This window comes from Piliocolobus tephrosceles, chromosome 7, assembly GCF_002776525.5.
Source record: "Piliocolobus tephrosceles isolate RC106 chromosome 7, ASM277652v3, whole genome shotgun sequence".
Taxonomy (NCBI): domain Eukaryota; kingdom Metazoa; phylum Chordata; class Mammalia; order Primates; family Cercopithecidae; genus Piliocolobus; species Piliocolobus tephrosceles.
Window position 1 is genome coordinate 123,611,911 of NC_045440.1, and position 20,361 is coordinate 123,632,271.

General features: G+C 36.7%; 1 protein-coding gene across 1 annotated transcript in view; it reads left to right on the forward strand.

Annotated features, from left to right (window-relative positions):
* COL14A1 (collagen type XIV alpha 1 chain) overlaps positions 1–20,361 on the forward strand; it is a 250,092-nt gene that overhangs the window by 26,233 nt on the left and 203,498 nt on the right. The window contains exons 3-5 of the mRNA XM_023223077.1: positions 4,946–5,062; positions 9,255–9,398; positions 15,316–15,402. Of these exons, the coding sequence (XP_023078845.1) occupies positions 4,946–5,062; positions 9,255–9,398; positions 15,316–15,402 (348 nt within the window). The remainder of the gene's footprint in view (positions 1–4,945; positions 5,063–9,254; positions 9,399–15,315; positions 15,403–20,361) is intronic.

The window sequence follows — 20,361 nt, forward strand, 5'->3', positions numbered from 1 at the left end:
TGAGCCAAAGTCTTGCTATGTTGCCCAGGCTGGAGTGCAGTGGTGTGATCATGGCCTCCATGTCCTGGGCTCAAGTGATCCTCCTACCTCAGCCTCCTGAGTAGCTGGGACCATAGGTGCATGCAACCACGCTCAACTGATTTTTGTATTTATTTTTTAGAGATGGGGTTTTGCCATGTTGCCCAGGCTGGTTTCAAACTCCTGGGCTCAATGAATCTGTCTGGCCTGGCCTCCCAAAGTGCTGGGTTACAGACGTGAGCCACTGCACCCTGCCAATAATCTAAAAACAATTTTTTTTAGATTACTTGGAAAAATAGCCAAATACTTCTCTGCTGTTTAAAAGTCTTTTAAAAATAAATATAATTGGTTGCCCTATCAACTTAGCACCCTAAAATATGTTTTAAAGAGGTAAAAACTCTCAGTGTGATTTCATGCTGCATTATCTTTATCAGCCAGAAATTTTTGGTTGCAAATAAGATAAATTTTCTCTGGTCAACTAAGCAAAAATGTATTCACCAGTAGATAATGCAGTAGCTCATATAATCAAAGTAAAAGTAAATAATCAAGCTTTGAAAAGGATAGGAATCTGGGAAACCCTCTGGGATACAGTCTGTAGAAACTAGTGACCATTTTCCTTAGGGCATGTCAGTGGAATGACTGGAACTATTTTCCATCCTTGCATCACTGGAGTCAAGTTTCAGATTCTTGGGAGAGTCTGCTTGACCTGGTTTGAGTGATTTTCCCAGCCTTTAGCCAGGGGAGGATGGCTGGCCCTATGCAGTGGGGGGAGGCGGTGTTGTTCCTTGGAAGAAAACCAGGATGCTGTCATATAAGGAAGAGGAGATGCGATTATGGGTAGGGAAGAATACAAGATGTCCATTTCAGTGTCTCTGTGAAAAAACTAGCGTTTTAATAAACAAATGTGAATATTTTATTAAAATAAGTATCTCTATGTAGAGGGTCACTTGACAAAACCGTAAGTGTTCAAATTCAGATGAGAAGAAAGGAAGGAAAGAAGGAAGGAAGAAAGGGACAGCCAAAAGTCAACCCTTTAATAAATAGATTATGAAATAGAATTTCCTAAATGCTTGATAACAGTGAGACTTCAATGGCATGACATAAACATTTCTCTCCTGCCTATGAGCTTCTATGGGAATGGTTGCAGTGGTATTCTTTGAGCTTAAAGAAAATCTTCCTTCGCAAACAAAGCACAGCACAGCACAGCAGAACAAAAATGCCTCTACACTTTCAGTAACAAGCCTAACCTTGCAGTGGAGTAGAAGATAATGGGTAGCCACTCCTCAGTCTTCCCCCTCAGTCTCCCTTTGGGATGATGTTTATGTATTCACAGATCTTATATCAGGCCTAATTTCATGTGCAATCTCATCCTTTACACTTCACCATGCAAAAGATGAGTCTGTTGGTTTCCTCTGGGCTCTTGGTGTGTGCTGGAAATCAAACTTTACACTTGATGTTTGTCTTTTTGAAAAGATTAGGATTTGAACTGACATAAATTTTGAGTCAAGTTCATGCAAGCATTTATAATTATTAATGGAAGTTAAGCATATGTTTAAAAAAAGTACTTCCTTTGTGCTTGCAAACAGAAAAATCATGGGTCTGGTATAAAATGTACACAAAGGTTTGTTCCATGATATAAGAGCAATTATTTCTCCACGGCACTTACAGCGTTTCTGTCAGTCGTGCTGCCCTTGCTTTGGTTCCAGTCCCAGTGCCTTCTAAAAGGGGGAAAAAGCTAACTTTGAAATCCACAGGTGTGACCTTAGGCCTCTTTCTTTGTTAACTAGCATTTCTTCTTTCCAATATTTTTTACCCTAAAGGCAAAAACCTAAAGAAAATGTGAACGTTATGTTTAACCAAGATTTCCTTTTAATGACTGTGAGGGTATTTATGCTTCTGTAGACAATAGATGTGATCTGTTGATAAAAGGTAATAATGATACTGCTTTTGCCTAGCAGTTGTAATGGGACTGTAGACAGTTTAATCACTTGTAAATTAATAAAAGAGTTGAGTATTGATGGATTTGGTTGTTGCATTTGCTTCAATGGTTTTGCACTTTGTTTTCTTGAACAATTGAATGGAAGCCAATGCCTCTCTTGGTTCTAGAACATCATCCAGATTATCTGAACATGGTCCACATTGCCCTCATTTTCTCCTGGAGATTTAGAAGCCTATCTATTGACTAAGAGATGTTGAGGGCTATACACTCAGACGACATTTAAAGAATAGTAGCATGGATATAAAATTTAAGACTTTTTAACCTAGGAATCCTGAATGTTGTTTGCTGTTTTGAGATGTCAACACACCTGGAGTGCTAATGGAATCACTGACTCTCTTGGAATTTCCTAGATTGAAGCCTCCATCCTATTTGTACTTTTCCACTTGATGGTTCCCAAGGCAGCTTTTTTTCAGCAGCTCATTCATGCAAAAACTTGGACAATGACATTTACTAGTCCACTGACTCGATTTGAGTCAGAAACTTGCATATATTTTGTAACATTTTAAAATTCTTACTTTTAATTTTCTTCCATAAGTAATAAGAATCTATTAATAAATTTTCTTCTCGAGTTGATGACTAAACAAAATAGTAACAGTTTTTCTGTTCATTCAAATGTTAGGTTCAGGTACCTTCCTCTTCCATTCAAAAAAAGTTATTCTTATGACAAATTTATGTATTCTCATTAGCCAGAGAAATGTAGACTGTTTCTTCCATTCATGTCACATTGAGAACAGGAAGCTAATGTTTTTATTCTGCATGGCTAGCATTCTCTACTTAGAGACAATAAAGGACAAATAGAAAGAAAATCTATTCTTAAGATTGTGTCTTTCAGTGCTTACTGATTTCAGAAGATTTCATCTGATTTCAGTTTGTGGAGTAGTAAATTATTCATTCATCTAGCTCAATGAAGGGTGACTTCTTTTTTTTTTTTTTTTTTTTTTTGAGATGGAGTCTCGCTCTCTCTCATCCAGGCTGGAGTGCAGTAGCCTGATCTCAGCTCCCTGCAGTCTCCACCACCCTGATTCAATTGGTTCTCCTGTCTCAGCCTCTCGAGTAGCTGGGACTACAGGCTCTCGAGTAGCTGGGACTACAGGCATGTGCCACCACACCTGGCTAATTTTGTATTTTTAGTAGAGATGGGGTTTCACCATTTTGGTCAGTCTGGTCTCAAACTCCTGACCTCAGGTGATCCACCTGTCTTGGCCTCCCAAAGTGCTGGGATTACAGGCATGAGCCACCGCGCCTGGCCGAGGGTGACTTCTTAATATGAATCATCTTTCAAAGAAACAGTGCATTTCATCTGGGGTCAGAGATTGTCTTTCACCAGTATGTGAACTTGGGCAAGTGCCTTAGTTGCACCTTGGTTCCTTTATCTATCAAATTGGAATAGCAATGTATGTTTTGAAGATTAAGTGAGCTTTTAAGCTGAATCATTACATGAAGTAGGGGAAAGGGAACAAATATTTTTTGACCCCCTATTATAATGCATTATATTCATGATATCCATTATCCTATTTACAGTTGTCATCTCTCCTTTGCAAAAGGTATCGCCATCAGCTTTTCTAAAAATAAAGAAACTAAGGTTTTGGAAGAAACAATAACCTGCTCAGGGTTATTAGCTAAGTGGTAGAACTGGGAATGAAACTAACATCCAAATCCGGTGTTCTGCCCCATGCCTATGTAGGAGAAAGTTTGTTTCTTTTCTCTACACCCCGGTTTTTTTTTGTTTTTTGTTTTTTGTTTTTAATGAGAAAGGCTGGGCTTAAAAGTGGATAAAAAAGCCTAACTTTTCCATTAAGTATTAACTTTTCTTTTCTAACAAATTAATTTAGAGAGTATGTAATAAAAACCTTCTTAACTTTTTTGAAATACTGGAACATTTGTGTAGTGTTCCAGAAATGTGTTTTGAAGTTTGAATGACCTACACAAAAAGTAATATGGCTCTACTCATTTTTGTAAACTGTCAGAAAAGATAAAATATTCTGGGCTGATTCATGACCATGTGCTTTGTATCTCTCTGACAGATATAAATCAGCTATCCTTGAAAACTGGATCCAAGTTTATAAAACATAATTATCTTTACTTGGTCCTGAATGCCTTTACAATCATTTTCTCCAATGTTTTTAAATGAATATCTTATTACCATAATATATCCATAATAGCACTCTCAAATTATCATATAATCAATCAAAAATATTGAATTACCAAAGTGAAAAACCTAAGGACATACAACAGGTCTCAGTAGAGTAGATTATAGAAGCTCACATGTTTCAAGGAGAAAAATTTATCCTTGTAACATAATGAAAGCATTTTACAAAATTGGCTTCAATTATTAAACTAGGCTAGAGTATTACATTCTAACAGTTGGTCTTAGTTCTTTGTCATAAGGTCACTACTGTTTGACAAATGGAGATCCCTTGGGTAAGAAACAAATGCCCTTAGGTTTGTGTTATCTTGCAATATGATCAGTTCATTAATGGGATTTAAAAAATAATATATATTATGGCCAGGCACGGTGGCTCATGCATGTAATCCTAGCACTTTGGGAGGCTGAGGCGGGTGGATCATGAGGTCCAGAGTTCAAGACCAGCCTGGCCAAGATGGAAACCCCGTCTCTACTAAAAATACAAGAAAATGAGCTGGGCGTGGTGGCACGTGCCTGTAATCCCAGCTACTTGGGAGGCTGAGGCAGAGAATTGCTTGAGCCCAAGAGGCAGAGGTTGTAGTGAGCTGAGATCCTGCCATTGCACTCCAGCCTGGGCAATAGAGCGAGACTCAATCTCAAAAAACATATATATATAAAATACATATTTTGAGGCTGATGCAGTCTTGTGTGTGTATTTTGGTTATACTACTTTGACTTTATGATTTAACAAATAGAAGCTTAAATGTTACAATGTTTACATCATTTTTGTTTTTCCTTTTCAGTGGCTCCACCCACAAGGTTAAGATATAATGTAATATCTCATGACAGTATACAGATTTCATGGAAGGCTCCAAGAGGGAAATTTGGTGGTTACAAACTTCTTGTGACTCCAGCTTCAGGTAAAAACAATGGACTGTGTTTTGTAGAGCATTAGCAACTTTTCATGCACAGGTAACTAAAAACGTAGTGCCAAGCATTGTGTTGGGATTATTTGAAAGCTTTTTGTTTTGTTTAATCTTTAGCGTTTAAAATCTTACCATCTAATCAAGGTAATAATGTTGCCCAAAGAGTAAAGAGTGACTCTTGGCTCTAGTTCTTTTTAGACCAAATTATCAGACAGTCAACAAGTGTTATTTCCTCTGTTTAGACATAGAAATGAATACTTTGAATTCATTGGAACTTAAATATACAATGCACATGAGTGTCCAATAGTTTTGACTAGTTGAATAAACTATGATTAATTAACTCAACAGAATAATATTCAGCATTATACATTAAAATTATAAAGGCTAAGTGGATATTGTGAAAATAAGTGATAAGGCAGGAAAAGCATAAGATGAACACATTTTTTGATCATGAATAGTTATTTAAGGATGCTTTAGATTAAGCATCTTTATTTTAAAGTTGATGCTTAAATGATGCCTAAAGATACTTCATTATTTAAAGATGCTTTAAATTAAATGTCTTTAAATAATAAGTATCTTTCAGCATCGTTTAGTTGAATTTTTCTTTCTCATATTTTATGTTTTTATTATACGAATATAATAATCTAAAATAATACAGACCATGTAGGGAAACTGCCTCAGCTACATGGTTGTTATGAAGATGAAGATGGGATCAGCAACTGGATTGCTTGAATTCAAAACTTGGATTCTGTCACTTATAAGTGGTGTGATTCAGGCAAATCGATCACTCAGTGCCTCACGTTCCTTCTCTACAATGAGCAAACAATATTTGTACCCACCCCATGGAGCCTTCTATGAATTTGCACCTCAAGGTTGATCTGGGATCAGCAGCATTGGCATTACCTGAGAGTTTGTTAGAAATGCAGAATACTGGGCTCTACCCTCAACCTCTTCAACCAGCATCTGAATTTTAAGAAGATCCCCAGGTGATTCCTATGCACATTACATTTGGGAGGTACTGATTGTGAAGACTAAAATAAATATAAAGCCCTTAAAACAGTGGTGCCATATAGTAAGTGCTCAGTAAATGTTACCTATGATTGTCGTAAAGATGCTCTCAGGTCCCATTACTTCTCCAAGGATCCATTTTCGCACAGTACGTAATAAATACTTAATAATACGTATTTGTATAATATATATTTATGTAAATATAGTAATTATTTTTTCTTTTTCTTGGTGATAAAGAGGGTTATATGGAGCTAGACTCCTTTCAGTGGTAGACCTTTTCCCAAAAGATACGGCGAAGGAGACAGATGCTGTATTGTTCATTAATGTGGATGTCTTACTCAACACTTGATGTAAACATTCCAAAAAGACAAGCAGATGAAACACCTGGTTTCTTGCTTGGTCACCAAAAGGCCATATCTTTCATTTATTTTTTAATTTTTAAAATTTTTTGAGACAGAGTTTCGCTCTTTCTTGCCCAGGCTGGAATGCAGAGGCGTGATCTCGGCTCACTGCAACCTCTGCCTCATAGGTTCAAGTGATTCTCCTGTCTTGGCCTCCTGAGTAGCTGGGATTACAGGCACCCACCACCATGCCTGGCTAATTTTTGTATGTTTAGTAGAGATGGGATTTCACCATGTTGGCCAGACTGGTGTTGAACTCCTGACCTCAGGTGATCCACCTGCCTCAGCCTCCCAAAGTGCAGGGATTACAGGCGTGAGCCACCGCACCTGGCCTGACATATCTTTTATTAAGAAATATTATCTGTAGGCTCATTACATTTACTTCTGGTTGAACAATGCCAGATGTCCACTTTTCCCATGGTGGCGTACAGAAGTGACTTGCTTATGGAAAACAATATTCTCAAACCTGGTTCAGAGTTTTCATTTTGGAGTATGACTCAATTTTGAAATTTCTTTGATTTTTAAAAATATAGCTTATTTTTAAAAATAAGCTATCATGGGAAATTTAAATTTAAAAGATTCTTGAACATTTATGAGTCTAAAGGTCAAAATACAAGTTACTATTTTTTGGTACCTCTGAGAATCCCCCATGTCTGATCTTGAAAGGTCATTTTTTTCCTTCAGGTGATTGGTAGCTTAACTTTTTCTGATTAATTGCTGATAATACCAAACTATTAAGGACCCCCAAGCAAGTGTTATTGAAGAATCATAGAACTGTAAGAGTGACTTGGGTAGCCTCGGAAACAAACCTTCATCTGAATCCTTCAATCCCCTCTTGAAGAGTGCACCCAAGAAGTAGATGTCTAGTTCTTGCTTAGACATCTCCCATGACAAAATAAAAATTGGGAATGTAAGCAAATTATTTCTTCGGGAATGCTAAGTTTATTTTCCACAGTGTCCTTACTGCAGCAATCCAAGATAATCAGGGTTGACAATCTGGTATCTATTTGATTAAACATAGTAAATGAAAAGTAATAAATACATTTAGTCACAAAATGTTTATAGCTGTTTCAACACTATGAGACATGGTCCAACTATTGTTTATGCCAGCCTTTCTGAAAGCATGTTCCATGGTATTCAGTAGGATGCTTATAGCTGTTTTGCAGCTAAATAGTTTAATGGTCAAATAAATTTGGAAATTCTGGTTTAAACAGAGGTTTAAAGCTTTTTTTTGTTTGTTGGTTTCAGGAATCTCAAAGCCTTTAATAAAACAATACACTCCGTAACTCTCAAAGAGGGACTGTAATATACAGGGTTTGTTTTTCAAGAAACTTTTTTTTTACTGAAACACACATTGTGAAAGACACATTAGGTGCACTTTGCGGTAGATGAGTTTTAAATGACGGAAGTTCCTGAAACCAGATTTAACATCTTGAACATAAATGCATGTAAGGAAATGGGTTTTGGCAAGAGAAAGACTCCATTTTGCCCTCCAGTAGTAGGCAGCACAGATAATAGCAGCATCAAATTTCAGAATTAAAAATATTAATTTTATTAGCATATGATTAAATTATAATCTCTATTATGTTTGACTAATTCAGCAAATTTCAGACTTCTCTTGCTGGGACTGCTAGATAGACAGAAGTTTTAAATTGATTTTCCTTTTCTCAGACATAGTAATTGCAGACAAAAATTAGAGAAGAAAAGTAAAATTTGGAATTCTGCATAAAAGTTGAGTATTTAATCATCAGCACTTTCAAGAAAGCCTTAGATGTCAGTCTAATTTGATGGAGAGGTAATGGGATTTTGAAATCTTTTCATGAACCAAGCCAACTTTTAAGTAGCCAGTCAATGAGTGGTGGCTCCTTCAGCATCCTGAGCCATTTGTGGTCAGATTTAAGATAATTAAATGGCTCATGTTTCAAGGATGCTTTGACTCACTTTAGAGAGGCCGTAGAAAACAATTCCAGTGTAAATAATTACTTTTGGCCTGCCCATATCTTCCCCTACACATTTTTTTTTTTTTTTTTTTTGAGGTGTAGTCTCGGTCTATCACCCAGGCAGGAGTGCAGTGGCGCGATATCGGCTCACTGCAACCTCCGCCTCCTGCGTTCAAGCGATTCTCCTGCCTCAGCTTCCTGATTAGCTGGGACTACAGACCAACACCACCATGGCTGGTTAATTTTTTGTGTTTTTAGCAGAGACAGGGTTTCACCACGTTGGCCAGGCTGGTATAAAACCCCTGACCTCAGGTGATCCACCCACCTGGGCCTCCTAAAGTGCTGGGATTATAGGCATAAGCCTCTGCACCTAGCCTCTCCCTTCACTTTTAAGTGAAATTATTTCCTCAAAGAGTATATCTGATGCTGAGGGCTTGCTGTCTTGTAAGCTTGTACTATGGCTTTTCCTGCTATATAAAAGCAGTAGTGTGTCATGATGAAATATTTTTGTGAATCTGATTTTCTCTAATTTTGACAATTGTTAGTTATCTAATGTAAAAAGAGTACAACTAAAAGTGAAGATGGAAACTATATTATAATTAGGTGCAGTACACATATATACCATTGTATCTATTTTTAAATGTCTTCACCTCTTGATGTATGTAAAAAAATCATGATATACACTCTAAATATATACAATTTGAAATATATACAATAAAACACATTTCAGAAAATGCCTTCACTGTTTAACACCTTTATTGCTAACAAATAAAGTTTCTTAATGTTCACAGTGAACCTTATTTCTTAGAACTGATTTATTTTTCTCTTTTATTATAGGTGGAAAAACTAACCAGCTGAATCTCCAGAACACTGCAACTAAAGCAATTATTCAAGGCCTTATGCCAGACCAGAATTACACAGTTCAAATTATTGCATACAATAAAGATAAAGAAAGCAAGCCAGCTCAAGGCCAATTCAGAAGTATGTATTTACAGTTCTGAAAGTACCTCTGCAGGACTCTGTCCCAGCCTTGGATTTGAGTCTGTGATATATATTCTACAACTTAAAATTCTGGATTTTTCAGATTTATAGAGATACTAGAAGACCTTCAGTCTTACCTTCAACAAATTCCTCCGATCTCTAATACTTTCCTACCCTTCCTTTTCCCCCATTTTGCTGTATTCCTACTTACCGTTTGTGCTTTAGTTTCCAATGAACTTCTTAATGTTGGTTCCTGAACCTTACCCAGACATCTCTCCTATGTGATTTCTTAGCACCTAGAGCGTCCCTTCTCGTACTGTAACACCATATTGTAATTGCTTATTTACTTCTCTGTGACCCCCACAAGCCTGCAAGTTTTGCAAAGACTGTAACTCAATGATTTTTATTTCTCATTGTATCACAGTTGCATATTATAGGCCTGGAATATGATGGGTGCTCCATAAATATGAATGTCTGAATGGATAATGCCTGCATCTCCTCTATAGGATCCCCAGAAAGTGCCAGTCCAGCCTCTACTAAAACAACCTAAACAACAGGGAATTTAATTCTTTCCAATTGGTAATCAGTTGACATAGGGACCATTCTATGCCAGTCTCCATGATAAGCTGGTTTGTCAATAAATATAATGTGATAAGTATTGGAGAGAGTACATATAGGACTCTGTGAAGAGAAGTACTCTCTCTGCCCCAGTAATGGGCTGTGGAGAGGATAGACATGGGAAAGCTTCACATTTGAGCCAGTTCTCAAATAGTAAATTGGGCATTTGGAGAAATGACAGGGTGTGCAGAGGACATTCTAAATGGGAGCGAAAGCTCTGCAGTGGTCCAATCAATGTCCACACAGTTCGTTAGGAAACATTTCTTTAGATTGAGTTTAAAAATGGTCTACACAGGCTGGGCATGGTGGCTCATGCCTGTAATCCCAGCACTTTGGGAGGCCCAGGCGGGTGGATCACCTGAGGTCATGGGTCCAAGACCAGCCTGACCAACATGGAGAAACCCTGTCTTTACTAAAAATACAGAATTAGCCAGGCGTGGTGGTGCACACCTGTAATCCCAGCTACTCAGGAGGCTGCAGCAGGATAATCGCTTGAACCCATTAGGTGGAGGTTGATCTCGGTGAGCTGAGATCGCACCATTGCACTCCAGCCTGGGCAACAAGAGTGAAACTCCATCTCAAAAACAAAAAGTAAAATAAAAAAATAAGGATCTACACAGGCCCTGATTCTTCTGTCTCTCGGGAGACATTCATTCATTCTTGTTTTTTTTTTTTTATTGAACAAATGTATTTCACATGCCTACTAAGTGCCAGACTCTTTTCTAGGCACTTGGGCACAGGACAAATCCCTGCCCCATATGGACCTTATATTCTAATGACCAGAGACTACAGCAACACCCTTTTCCTGAAAGTGGTGTTTCAAATGTGAAGGATGAAATTTTTTTGTATTGTGAATGCAAGCAGAAGAGTCCTAGCCTAGTTAACTTTCTGTTATGTCATTGCTAAAGTAAACTCTTCTTAAAAGCCCAATTTATTATTAAGGACAATTTAAAGCATAATAAAAACTCATCAGAATATTTTAATGAACTCCTAAGTAGCCGTCATCTGGCTTTAGCAATTAGCTGCTCATGGCCAGTCTTATTTCTTCTATCCCTCAAACCCTTTTCCTTATTATTTTTTGAGCAAATCGTAGACATCATTTCAAATAGATTTTTTTTCTAAATTTTAAACAATAGCTTTTAAAATCCTACCATAAGATGAATCCATGAATCTGTGTGGTGGTGGGTCTGGAACTTTGTGCAGCAATGTTCTATCTAGATTTTTTACACCTCTTCCCTCCCTTTTTTCTCTTCCTCTTCTTGGTAATGTTTTGTGAGACATGTAGGCTGGTGCAAAAGTAGTTGCAGTTTTTGCAATTACTTTAAATTGGAAAAATTGCAATTACTTTTGCACCAACCCAATATTTTGTAAATCTTTTAAAAAAATTAAAAGAACACACAACTTTGTTACCTCTTGAAACTTCTGAACAAAGACATCTGGCAAATTCACCTGTCAGCAGGGCATACACATGTTGTAAATGTTACATTCTTTTGAGATTCACATTGTCCAGGAGCTTTAGAAAAGCTTTTCATGTTATTTTTGGTCTAAATTAGCCTTCTGTCTCATTTTACTGGCACTGCACTTTAGTTTCTGGCCTCCAACATTCCTGCATGAGTAGCTGAAATAACTTCACTTAAAGTTTGTGAGACGCAGTAAAAGGGATAAGGAGAAAATACTCATCTTTCTCTAGTTTGAGGTTTTGCAATTGGTTATTTCAAATATTCCACCGATTGAACAGTGGAAGAAACACAGAGTCATATAAATCTTCCCGGGCTACTTCTTCAAAACACTTAAAAGGAAATTCATTTGTTTCCATCTTGCTTAACTCTGCTAAGATAGCTGTAGAGAAACAGTATAACTGGTTAGCTAGATAAATAATATGCAAGCGTGTATTTTTTTTTTTTTTTTTTTTTTTGAGATGGAGTCTCGCTCTGTTGCCCAGGCTGGAGTGCAGTGACGCAATCTCCGCTCACTGCAACCTCTGCCTCCCGGGTTCACGCCATTCTCCTGCCTCAGCCTCCTGAGTAGCTGGGACTACAGGTGCCCGCCACCACGCCTGGCTAATTTTTTTGTATTTTTAGTAGAGACAGGGTTTCACCATGTTAGCCAAGATGATCTTGATCTCCTGACCTTGTGATCCACCCACCTTGGCCTCCCAAAGTGCTGGGATTACAGGCATGAGCCACCACGGCCGGCTAGCTGTGTTATTTTTATTGGCAGGATAGAGGGATTTATTCTGCCCAAATAGCAGTTTGTAAGAATAAAATGAAAATTGCTTGGATAGCTTTCTTTTTCCTTTTGCATTTCAGCTATATGCCTGCTCTCTGTGAGATGGAGCTAAAACTTAATCTCTTCCTAGAAAACTTTCGTGGTTGGATCCAGGAAAGTGGTGATCAAGATAAAGCTTGTGGCTCTAGGTTTGCTTTTAGTGCAGGGATTTGAATTCTTTATGAGTTCATGTTTTGATACACAGTAAAACATAAGAAATGATCTTTGAATTTCTAAGACAGAAAGGCATATCTGATCTAATAGGTGTTATGACTCCAAATTTGCCACAAGCAGTTCAACCACTTCCAGCCTCAGTTTCTTCACCTACAAATGACGGTGATGATATGCCTATTACTGTGCAGATGAGCTTACTTCACCACATAGTAGAGCATGGTAGCTATTGTTGTCTTAAGAAATACCATTTTGCTTGTAACTATCTGTTTTCCAGTTGATTTTGCCCCTACATGAGGAAGACAGCACCTTGGTCGACATATATGTTTACATCTTATATGTGACATAGTGGATCAGCTTCCATAATGGCTGTTATTTTTTCTTGTTTATTTATAGACTGCTTTTTATCGCTCTGTGTTTTAATTTAGTACCTTTAAATATGGAGGGCACCTCTCCAATTATTAGGAGAGACATGAGATGGAAGTAAAAGTTTTATTACTTACAGGTCCTGGGAGTTACATGGTATGCCTGGAGGCCACACCCATGGAAGTCAGGGAGCACAAGAAGTGGGGGCACCCATAAGCCAGGGTCTTTATTGGGGTCTAGGGCATTATCCTTGGGTTTCTTTGAGGAGGGTTTTAATTGGGACATTTAAATCAAGCAGGCATGAGTTCCAAGAGGTCACACTGTGACTGGGAGGCAGTCAATGTGGCATATCTGCACAGTTCATGCAGAGAATGAGGGCCAGTGGCACCAGTCAGGTGGGCTATATGTGGCTCTCCCATAGGGAGTAGAAGGTAGAAATAGAACTAGGAGAGAATAATGAATAATGAATAGTAAGAATAACTCCCGAATAGAGACTGGCAGAAACTCCGCTGGAAAGGTGACATTTGAACTACACTTTGAAAGATGGGCAGGGAGCAGTTGTTTAAGTCAGATAATCTGGATTAACCACATTTAGGAACTAGTGCTTTAGGGTATGTTGTAGGACCAGAAACTGTGTCAAGGGTGACTGAGCCTGTTTCTAGTACGAGTAAGTCCAACTTACATTTAAAATGGATGCTAAGGCAACATGAAATTCGTAAGAATTCACCACATTCTATGTTGAAACATTTTTTCTCTTTTAAATGTGTTTTGTCAATCTTTGCCTGCAAATTCCTGCCTTTCTTTGGAAGTCTGACTCAAAAGGGAAGTTTCTCCAAGTCTCTACCTCTAAATTTATTACTAGTCTTTCCTAGAGCTATTTCTACCTCCAGCATCACTCAGCATGATCTTTCTCATATTAAAGTTGCAGACAAATTTTGCTTTAGAAAATGCAAGTAATTTGGGGTGACAGCACATGTGTGGGTGGGATTGAAGATACAGATTTGGGAATTATCTATGAAAAGGTGAGAATTTAAATTGTGGGGTGGTAAAATTACAGAGAGTTGTACAGAGACACAAGACACTCTTAGTATATGATTGTGTTTCATGAATAGTAATAGAGAAAGAGCCCAAAGAATGAGAATGAAAAGGAGTGGTCAACAGGAGAAAACCAGGGTAAAGCCATTGTAAAAACTGAGAAAGAAAAGAATTTAAGTGTGTATGTGTGTGGGGGTGGTGGCGGGGCGGTGGTGGTGGTGGGGTTGCTCCAAAGTGCCAATGCTTATAGAGAAGTCAGTGAATGGGGTTTTAAAAAATTGTTATAAAAATTTATATATATCAGGATCAAGGCATCTTATATTTTTATTTTTAAAATGTTTTAAAATTGTGTTTTAAATCCTGGAATTTAATCTCTGGGTAGCAGAAAGTCAAGGAAGGTTTCTAAGTAAAGGAATAATAGAGTGACATGACCTTGGCAAATGACAAATCTCAAACCATTTCAGCACAGCAATGGAAGACAGTGGAAAGAAAGAGGAGGAGGATATGATAAAGACAGGATGAATGGAACAATATCCTGGAGAAGGCAGCAAGGCTGGTTCAGAGGAAATCATTGCTTCTCCTATGTAGCTTACCCTCCAATGCATTTGGTAATTTCCATGAAATGAATGTAGCAATTAAACGAAATACCTTGGCTCACTTCTGCATTTTGACGGGGTGTTTTATTTGTGCAGAAACCACTGCCATTTGGCAGGCTCTTGGACTGCTTCAAACAGCCTAAGGTGCTATTTGGTAGAAAAGCAGCTGTGCAGTTTTAAGGAGAGAATGCAGTGGAAAGTTAAGCTAATGGTGTAGGTTGATACGAATTTATTAAAAGGCCATGGGGCATTATTTGGTCCCTGAACATTTTCTAATTAAAACCGTGAAAAACTACCATTTATTAATGGAGAAACTTTTTTTTAAGTTTGAAAGGGAATTATTATAAGGCTCTTCACTTTATTTTTATTTTTATTTTTATTTTTTTGCTGATGGAGCAATTCCCAATGAGGCTATTTATGGTTAAGATCTTTCTAGAATGGGGACCAAGCTCACAGGCTAAGTCCAGAGACTTGAAGATATGGCTTTAACGCCATGCCAACACTTAACTGGTTTTATGAAATAGGTTTTAGCTTCCTGGTTCTTCATTCCCTCATGTATAAGTTAGGGATAATTATGCTGATTTTACAGCAGTTATGAAGGATTAAATATATGTGATACATCTGCCCATAGTGCATACTCAGCCAAAGTAGTTCCTCAAGTGTTTCTGTGTCTTCTCATGACAAAGTTGAAAAAAAAAAAAAAAAAAAAAAAAAGAGCAGTTCTAATATTTGGGGATGACTTTGTACCATGGAGCTCATTTCTATAAATACTTTTGGGCTCTCAAGGGTTTAAGTAAAACTCATTGAATATTTTCTTTTAGACTTTAATATAACATGGTGCTGTATCTCTACTTTTCTTCCAGTTAAAGATTTAGAAAAAAGAAAGGATCCAAAGCCCAGAGTCAAAGTTGTGGACAGAGGAAATGGGAGTAGACCATCTTCACCAGAAGGTCAGAAACGATTTTGATTAACTCATGTTGGGAGTTGGGTTGTTTTAATTACATGGGCAATTCTCATGTATGTGGTTCCTGGTCCCATCTAAGAAGTGCAGGTCTAATATGAAGATCGCCTGTGGCCTCTTTGTACTCTTCCTTCCTTTCCCACACAAGATGACCCTCAACCCTTTGGCATGGCAGGTGACCTTTAGGGCAGCTTTCTCAGAATGGTGCATATATGTATAGCCTATCATAGTTCTTGTTCTGTACATACCTTTTCCCTTGGAAACCTTTCCACGACAATTCATATAGGAGGCAGGATCACCCAGTGTAAATTGCGTGGGCTCTCCCACTTGCCTGCCTAAATTCAAAGCCTGCCTTTACCACTTTGAGTGATCTTATACTAGTTATCCAAATGTCTATGTCTCTATTTCCTTATCTGCAAAATGTGGAGAATGGGATTCAGATCATAGAGTTCTTTGGGATAAAATGCATTGATATGTGTAAAATACTTAGAACATTGCCTGCCATTGAATAATGTTAGGTATTATTGTTAGTCTACCTCCTTCTTTTTAATAGCCAGATAGTATTCCATGGGATAGACTATTATAATTTATTGATTAGTCCCTCCTAACCCCCTTTTTTTTGAGACAGGATCTCACTCTGTCACCCAGGCTGGAATGCAGTGTCACGATCTCAGCTCACTGCAACCTCCGCCTCCCGGGTTCAAATGATTCTCCTGCTTCAGCCTCCTGAGTGGCTGGTATTACAGGCGCATGCCACCATGCCCAACTGATTTTTGTATTTTTACTAGAGATGGGGTTTTGCCATGTTGTCCAGGCTGGTCTCGGTCAGGTGATTCACCTGTCTCTACCTCCCAAAGTGTTGGGATTACAGGTGTGAGCCATGGCACCCTGCTGGTTATTCCACTTTTGATGGGCATTTAATGTTGTCCAATTTTCACTATCACAAACATGCTGTAACAACATATTTCTAACTGTGGAACTGCGAAGTTAAAGGATAAGCAAATTTAACCTGCCAAATTGATAGATGGCAGGCTCTATCAATATCTACTTAAATTTTTTTCAGTGATTTGTACTTCTGCCAACAATATGTAACAGGGATTATTTCATATGTTCTTTTCAACATTTGAAATCCCTAATATTGAAAAAATTCCCCAATTTTATATCATTTGTTTAATTTACATCTTTTTGATTACTAGTGAGGCTGAATATTTTTTCATATCTTTAGTGGTCATCTGTAATTTTTCCTGTTCATTTTTGTTTTGTGTTGTCTTTATTTCTTTAATGAATATATAAAAATTTTCTAAATATTTTGAGTATGAAACCCTTTTCTACATATTGTTGTAGTTTTGCAAATATTTTCTCCTGGTGTATAATTTGCCTTGCAACTTTATTCATCTTTTTGATAATTTTTAATACAATTAAAAAAATCCTTGACAAATGTGTTACTCTGAATTTCGATGCATTTCTTGATTTTCTAATATTTTAACATGAAACATTTGCCTATTTTTCTTCTAATGATGGCAGGTTTATATTTATATTTATTACAACTTATTAAATATGTTAGATATAAAATGTATAAAAATTATGTCATAAACATGTTTGTCCAGATTAAGAAAATAAACCTATTACCATATAGTTAAAACTCATTACTTATCCCCATAAATTCCCTTTCCTCTCTTGTAGGAGGCTGCCACTAAGCTGAAGTCAGTTTTTAACATTCGAATATGTCTTTATCATTCTACTTCATATATATTTGCAAGCTTAAAACATATTTAATTATACAAAGTTCAAATTTATATGCAGTTTATTATAATGGATGTATACCTTTGCAACTTTTAAATCTAATGTTAAACTTTTTTGAGTTATCTATGTTGATTTATGTAGAGCCAATTTATTCATTTTCTTTGCCGTGTAGAATAGAATGCCACTGGATAAATATATTCCAATGTATTTAACCCTTCCATTCTTGATGTTACCAGTATTTTGCTATAATTAATTTGTTGTAAGTATCTTTGCTTATGTCTCCTGTACATGTGGTAGAATTTTTCTTGAGTATATACCTTGGAATCAAGTTATTTAGTTGCTGCATATGTATATTTTTATAGCTCCTCTTGATATCTTTTTATGCTTTTATATCCAGTACTTCATTGTATTTTCTTTTTTCTAACATCCTGAGTTGAGTGTTTACACCTTAATTTTTAATTTTTCTTTTCTATTATATGCATTTTAAAATATCCAAGTACTGCTTGAGCTGTCTCACATGGGTTTTGATATGTAGTGTTGTTATGCTGTAGTTCATACTATTTTCTAAATTTCACTAGATTTTCTCCCTTGATCCATGAGTTACTTAGAAATATGCTTTTAATTTCTAAACATCTGGAGATTTTAAAAGAAGACATTTATTTATTATTGATGTCTAATTATTGCATTGTGGGTAGAGAATGGGGTGTGTAGGAATATTCTTTGAAATTTGTCGAGGCATTTTATTACTTAAATGTGGTCAGTTTTTAAAATTATTCCATGTGTCCTTGAGGAAAATGTGCATTTTAATTTCCCTCGATGGTATTTGCCCATTTCTATTTGTAACTCTGGCAATTTTGTTTTGAATACCTAAAGGCTAGATACAAACAAAATAAGAGTTACTATATTTTTCTAGTCAATTTTTCTTTTTCATAGTTTGTAATGATTCTTTTTATTCTTAGTAATTCAATATTTGCCTCAAGGACTATTTTATCTAATATTAATATAGCTCTACCACCTTTATTTTATTTAGTACTCACATAATGCATTGATTCTCTATTCTGTAACTTTCACTCTCTTTGTGTCTCAAGTTCAAGGTGAGTAATTTGTAAAGAAGATTAATTTGCATTAAAAAATTCTCTTACAATCATTGTATTTTACTTGATAGCTTTAGTTTACTTAAATGTGTTGATGTTACTGATAATTTTGGACTTACTATTTATTGTATGCTATTATCCTACATTTTTCTTATCTTTTTTCCCCCCATTATACCTTACTTAAAATTGACCAAGTTTCTTTTATCTTTAAATCCATTTTATCCTTACTGACCTGGAAAACCTAACGTAGTCTAATACTAATCAATATCTTTACTATTTCCCTATAATACAGAATATGGAATTTAATAATGCTTTAAATTCAACTATTACTCTCCCATCTTACACATCATTCTTGAAAAATACATTAACTTATTTTTTTGCCTCACAAATATATTATTGAATATGTTTATTATAGATATTCTTTAACAATCAGTGTTTGTCCAGATTTGCCCACGAAGTTGTTTTGTTCACCATTTCATCTTGCATCTCAGACCTTCTCTGTGTATCCACTTTCCTTCATAGAAGATCTGCAGTGGTAAATTTATCTTTATTCATGCAAAAATATCTTCACTCTGCAGTCACTATTGAGAGATTAGCTGGATATGAGATTGAGAGTTGTCTCCAATCATTTCAAAGACATTTTACTATTTTCTGGCTCCTGTTGCTTTGTTGACATGTGTGTTTTCAGTCTAAGAGTTGTTCCTTTGTAGGTGACCTCTCTTTTCTCTCTGGATGCGTTTCAGGCTTGCTGTCTTTTGTCTTTGGGGTTCTGCTGCTTCACTATCAACAGCCCAGATATAGATTTCTTTGTGCTTCCAGATTTCAGATTTATGTCTTTCACCAGGATTGGAAAATTCTTGACCTTTAACTCTTTAAATATTATTTTTCTCAATAATTTATATTCATGTTCTTTCTCTCAATTAGATTTATGACAGTTTCTTTGGACAATCTATGTCTTTTAATACTAATATTTTCTACCTCTCTGATTTTACGAATGATATTTTGGGTTCCTTATATCTGTCTTTTAGGACACGAGATCGCTTCCCCTTTCTAATCTGTTCTTTAGCCTGTTCTTTTCAATGGGGGAAATCTTTTATTCCTAGAAATTACATGTGCTTCTTTTTCAAGGTTGCTAGGAATTTTTTATGGTGTTTGGTTCCTTTTTAATTGTTAATCATTCTGATATTTTAATCATGATTATTTTATATTCTGGGTTAAATTGTTTTTTTGTTTTTTTTGTTATTTTGTTTGTTTGTTTGTTTTGTTTTGTTTTTTAGATGGAGTCTCTCTCTGTTGCCCAGGCTGGAGTGCAGTAGTGCAATCTTGGCTCACTGCAACCTCTGCCTCCTGGGTTCTAACGATTCTCCTGCCTCAGCCTCCCAAGTAGCTGGGATTACAGGTGCCCACCACCATGCCTGGCTAATTTTTGTATTTTTAGTAGACATGGAGTTTCACCATGTTGGCCAGACTGGTCTCAAACTTGTGACCTCAGGTGATCTATCTGCCTTCATCTCCCAAAGTACTGGGATTACAGGCATGAGCCACCACACCTGGTTAGGGTTAAATTCTTGTTACTTGTTTATACTGACTTTCATTCATGGGGCTGGTTTCTTTGTATGATGTGTCACTTTGGCTTGTGGACTCGTGTGGAAATTCTTCACAGCATGTCTTAAGGGTGAGCTCCTTCAGAAGGGGGCATTTTGGTCGCTACCAACCTGGAAACACTTTATATTAATTTCTTGCCTTAAGATACTCAGGGCTTGTCCATGGTTACAAATTGACAGGAGAGACAGTTTTCCTCCACATAGAGCTTAGGCCAATGTAAACCCTTTCCTTGTCATCTCCCTTGCTAGAAAGCAGTTATTTTTCCACTCCAACAATTTGTAAGGCTATGGCCCTGTGAGGGTGCCTCCTTTACATAAGAACTATCAAGTCCAACTTCCCACCTTGAATGCATTAAGGTTTTGTCTCCCATTCCAGTATGACCATTACAGCTTAATGTCTTGATTGATAAATTTCTGGTTAAGGTGAAATCTACCAGATATATATTTTCCCTTGCAGTAAGTAAGTAGCTTATGATGAGATATTTTGAGACATGTAAATATTCTGTT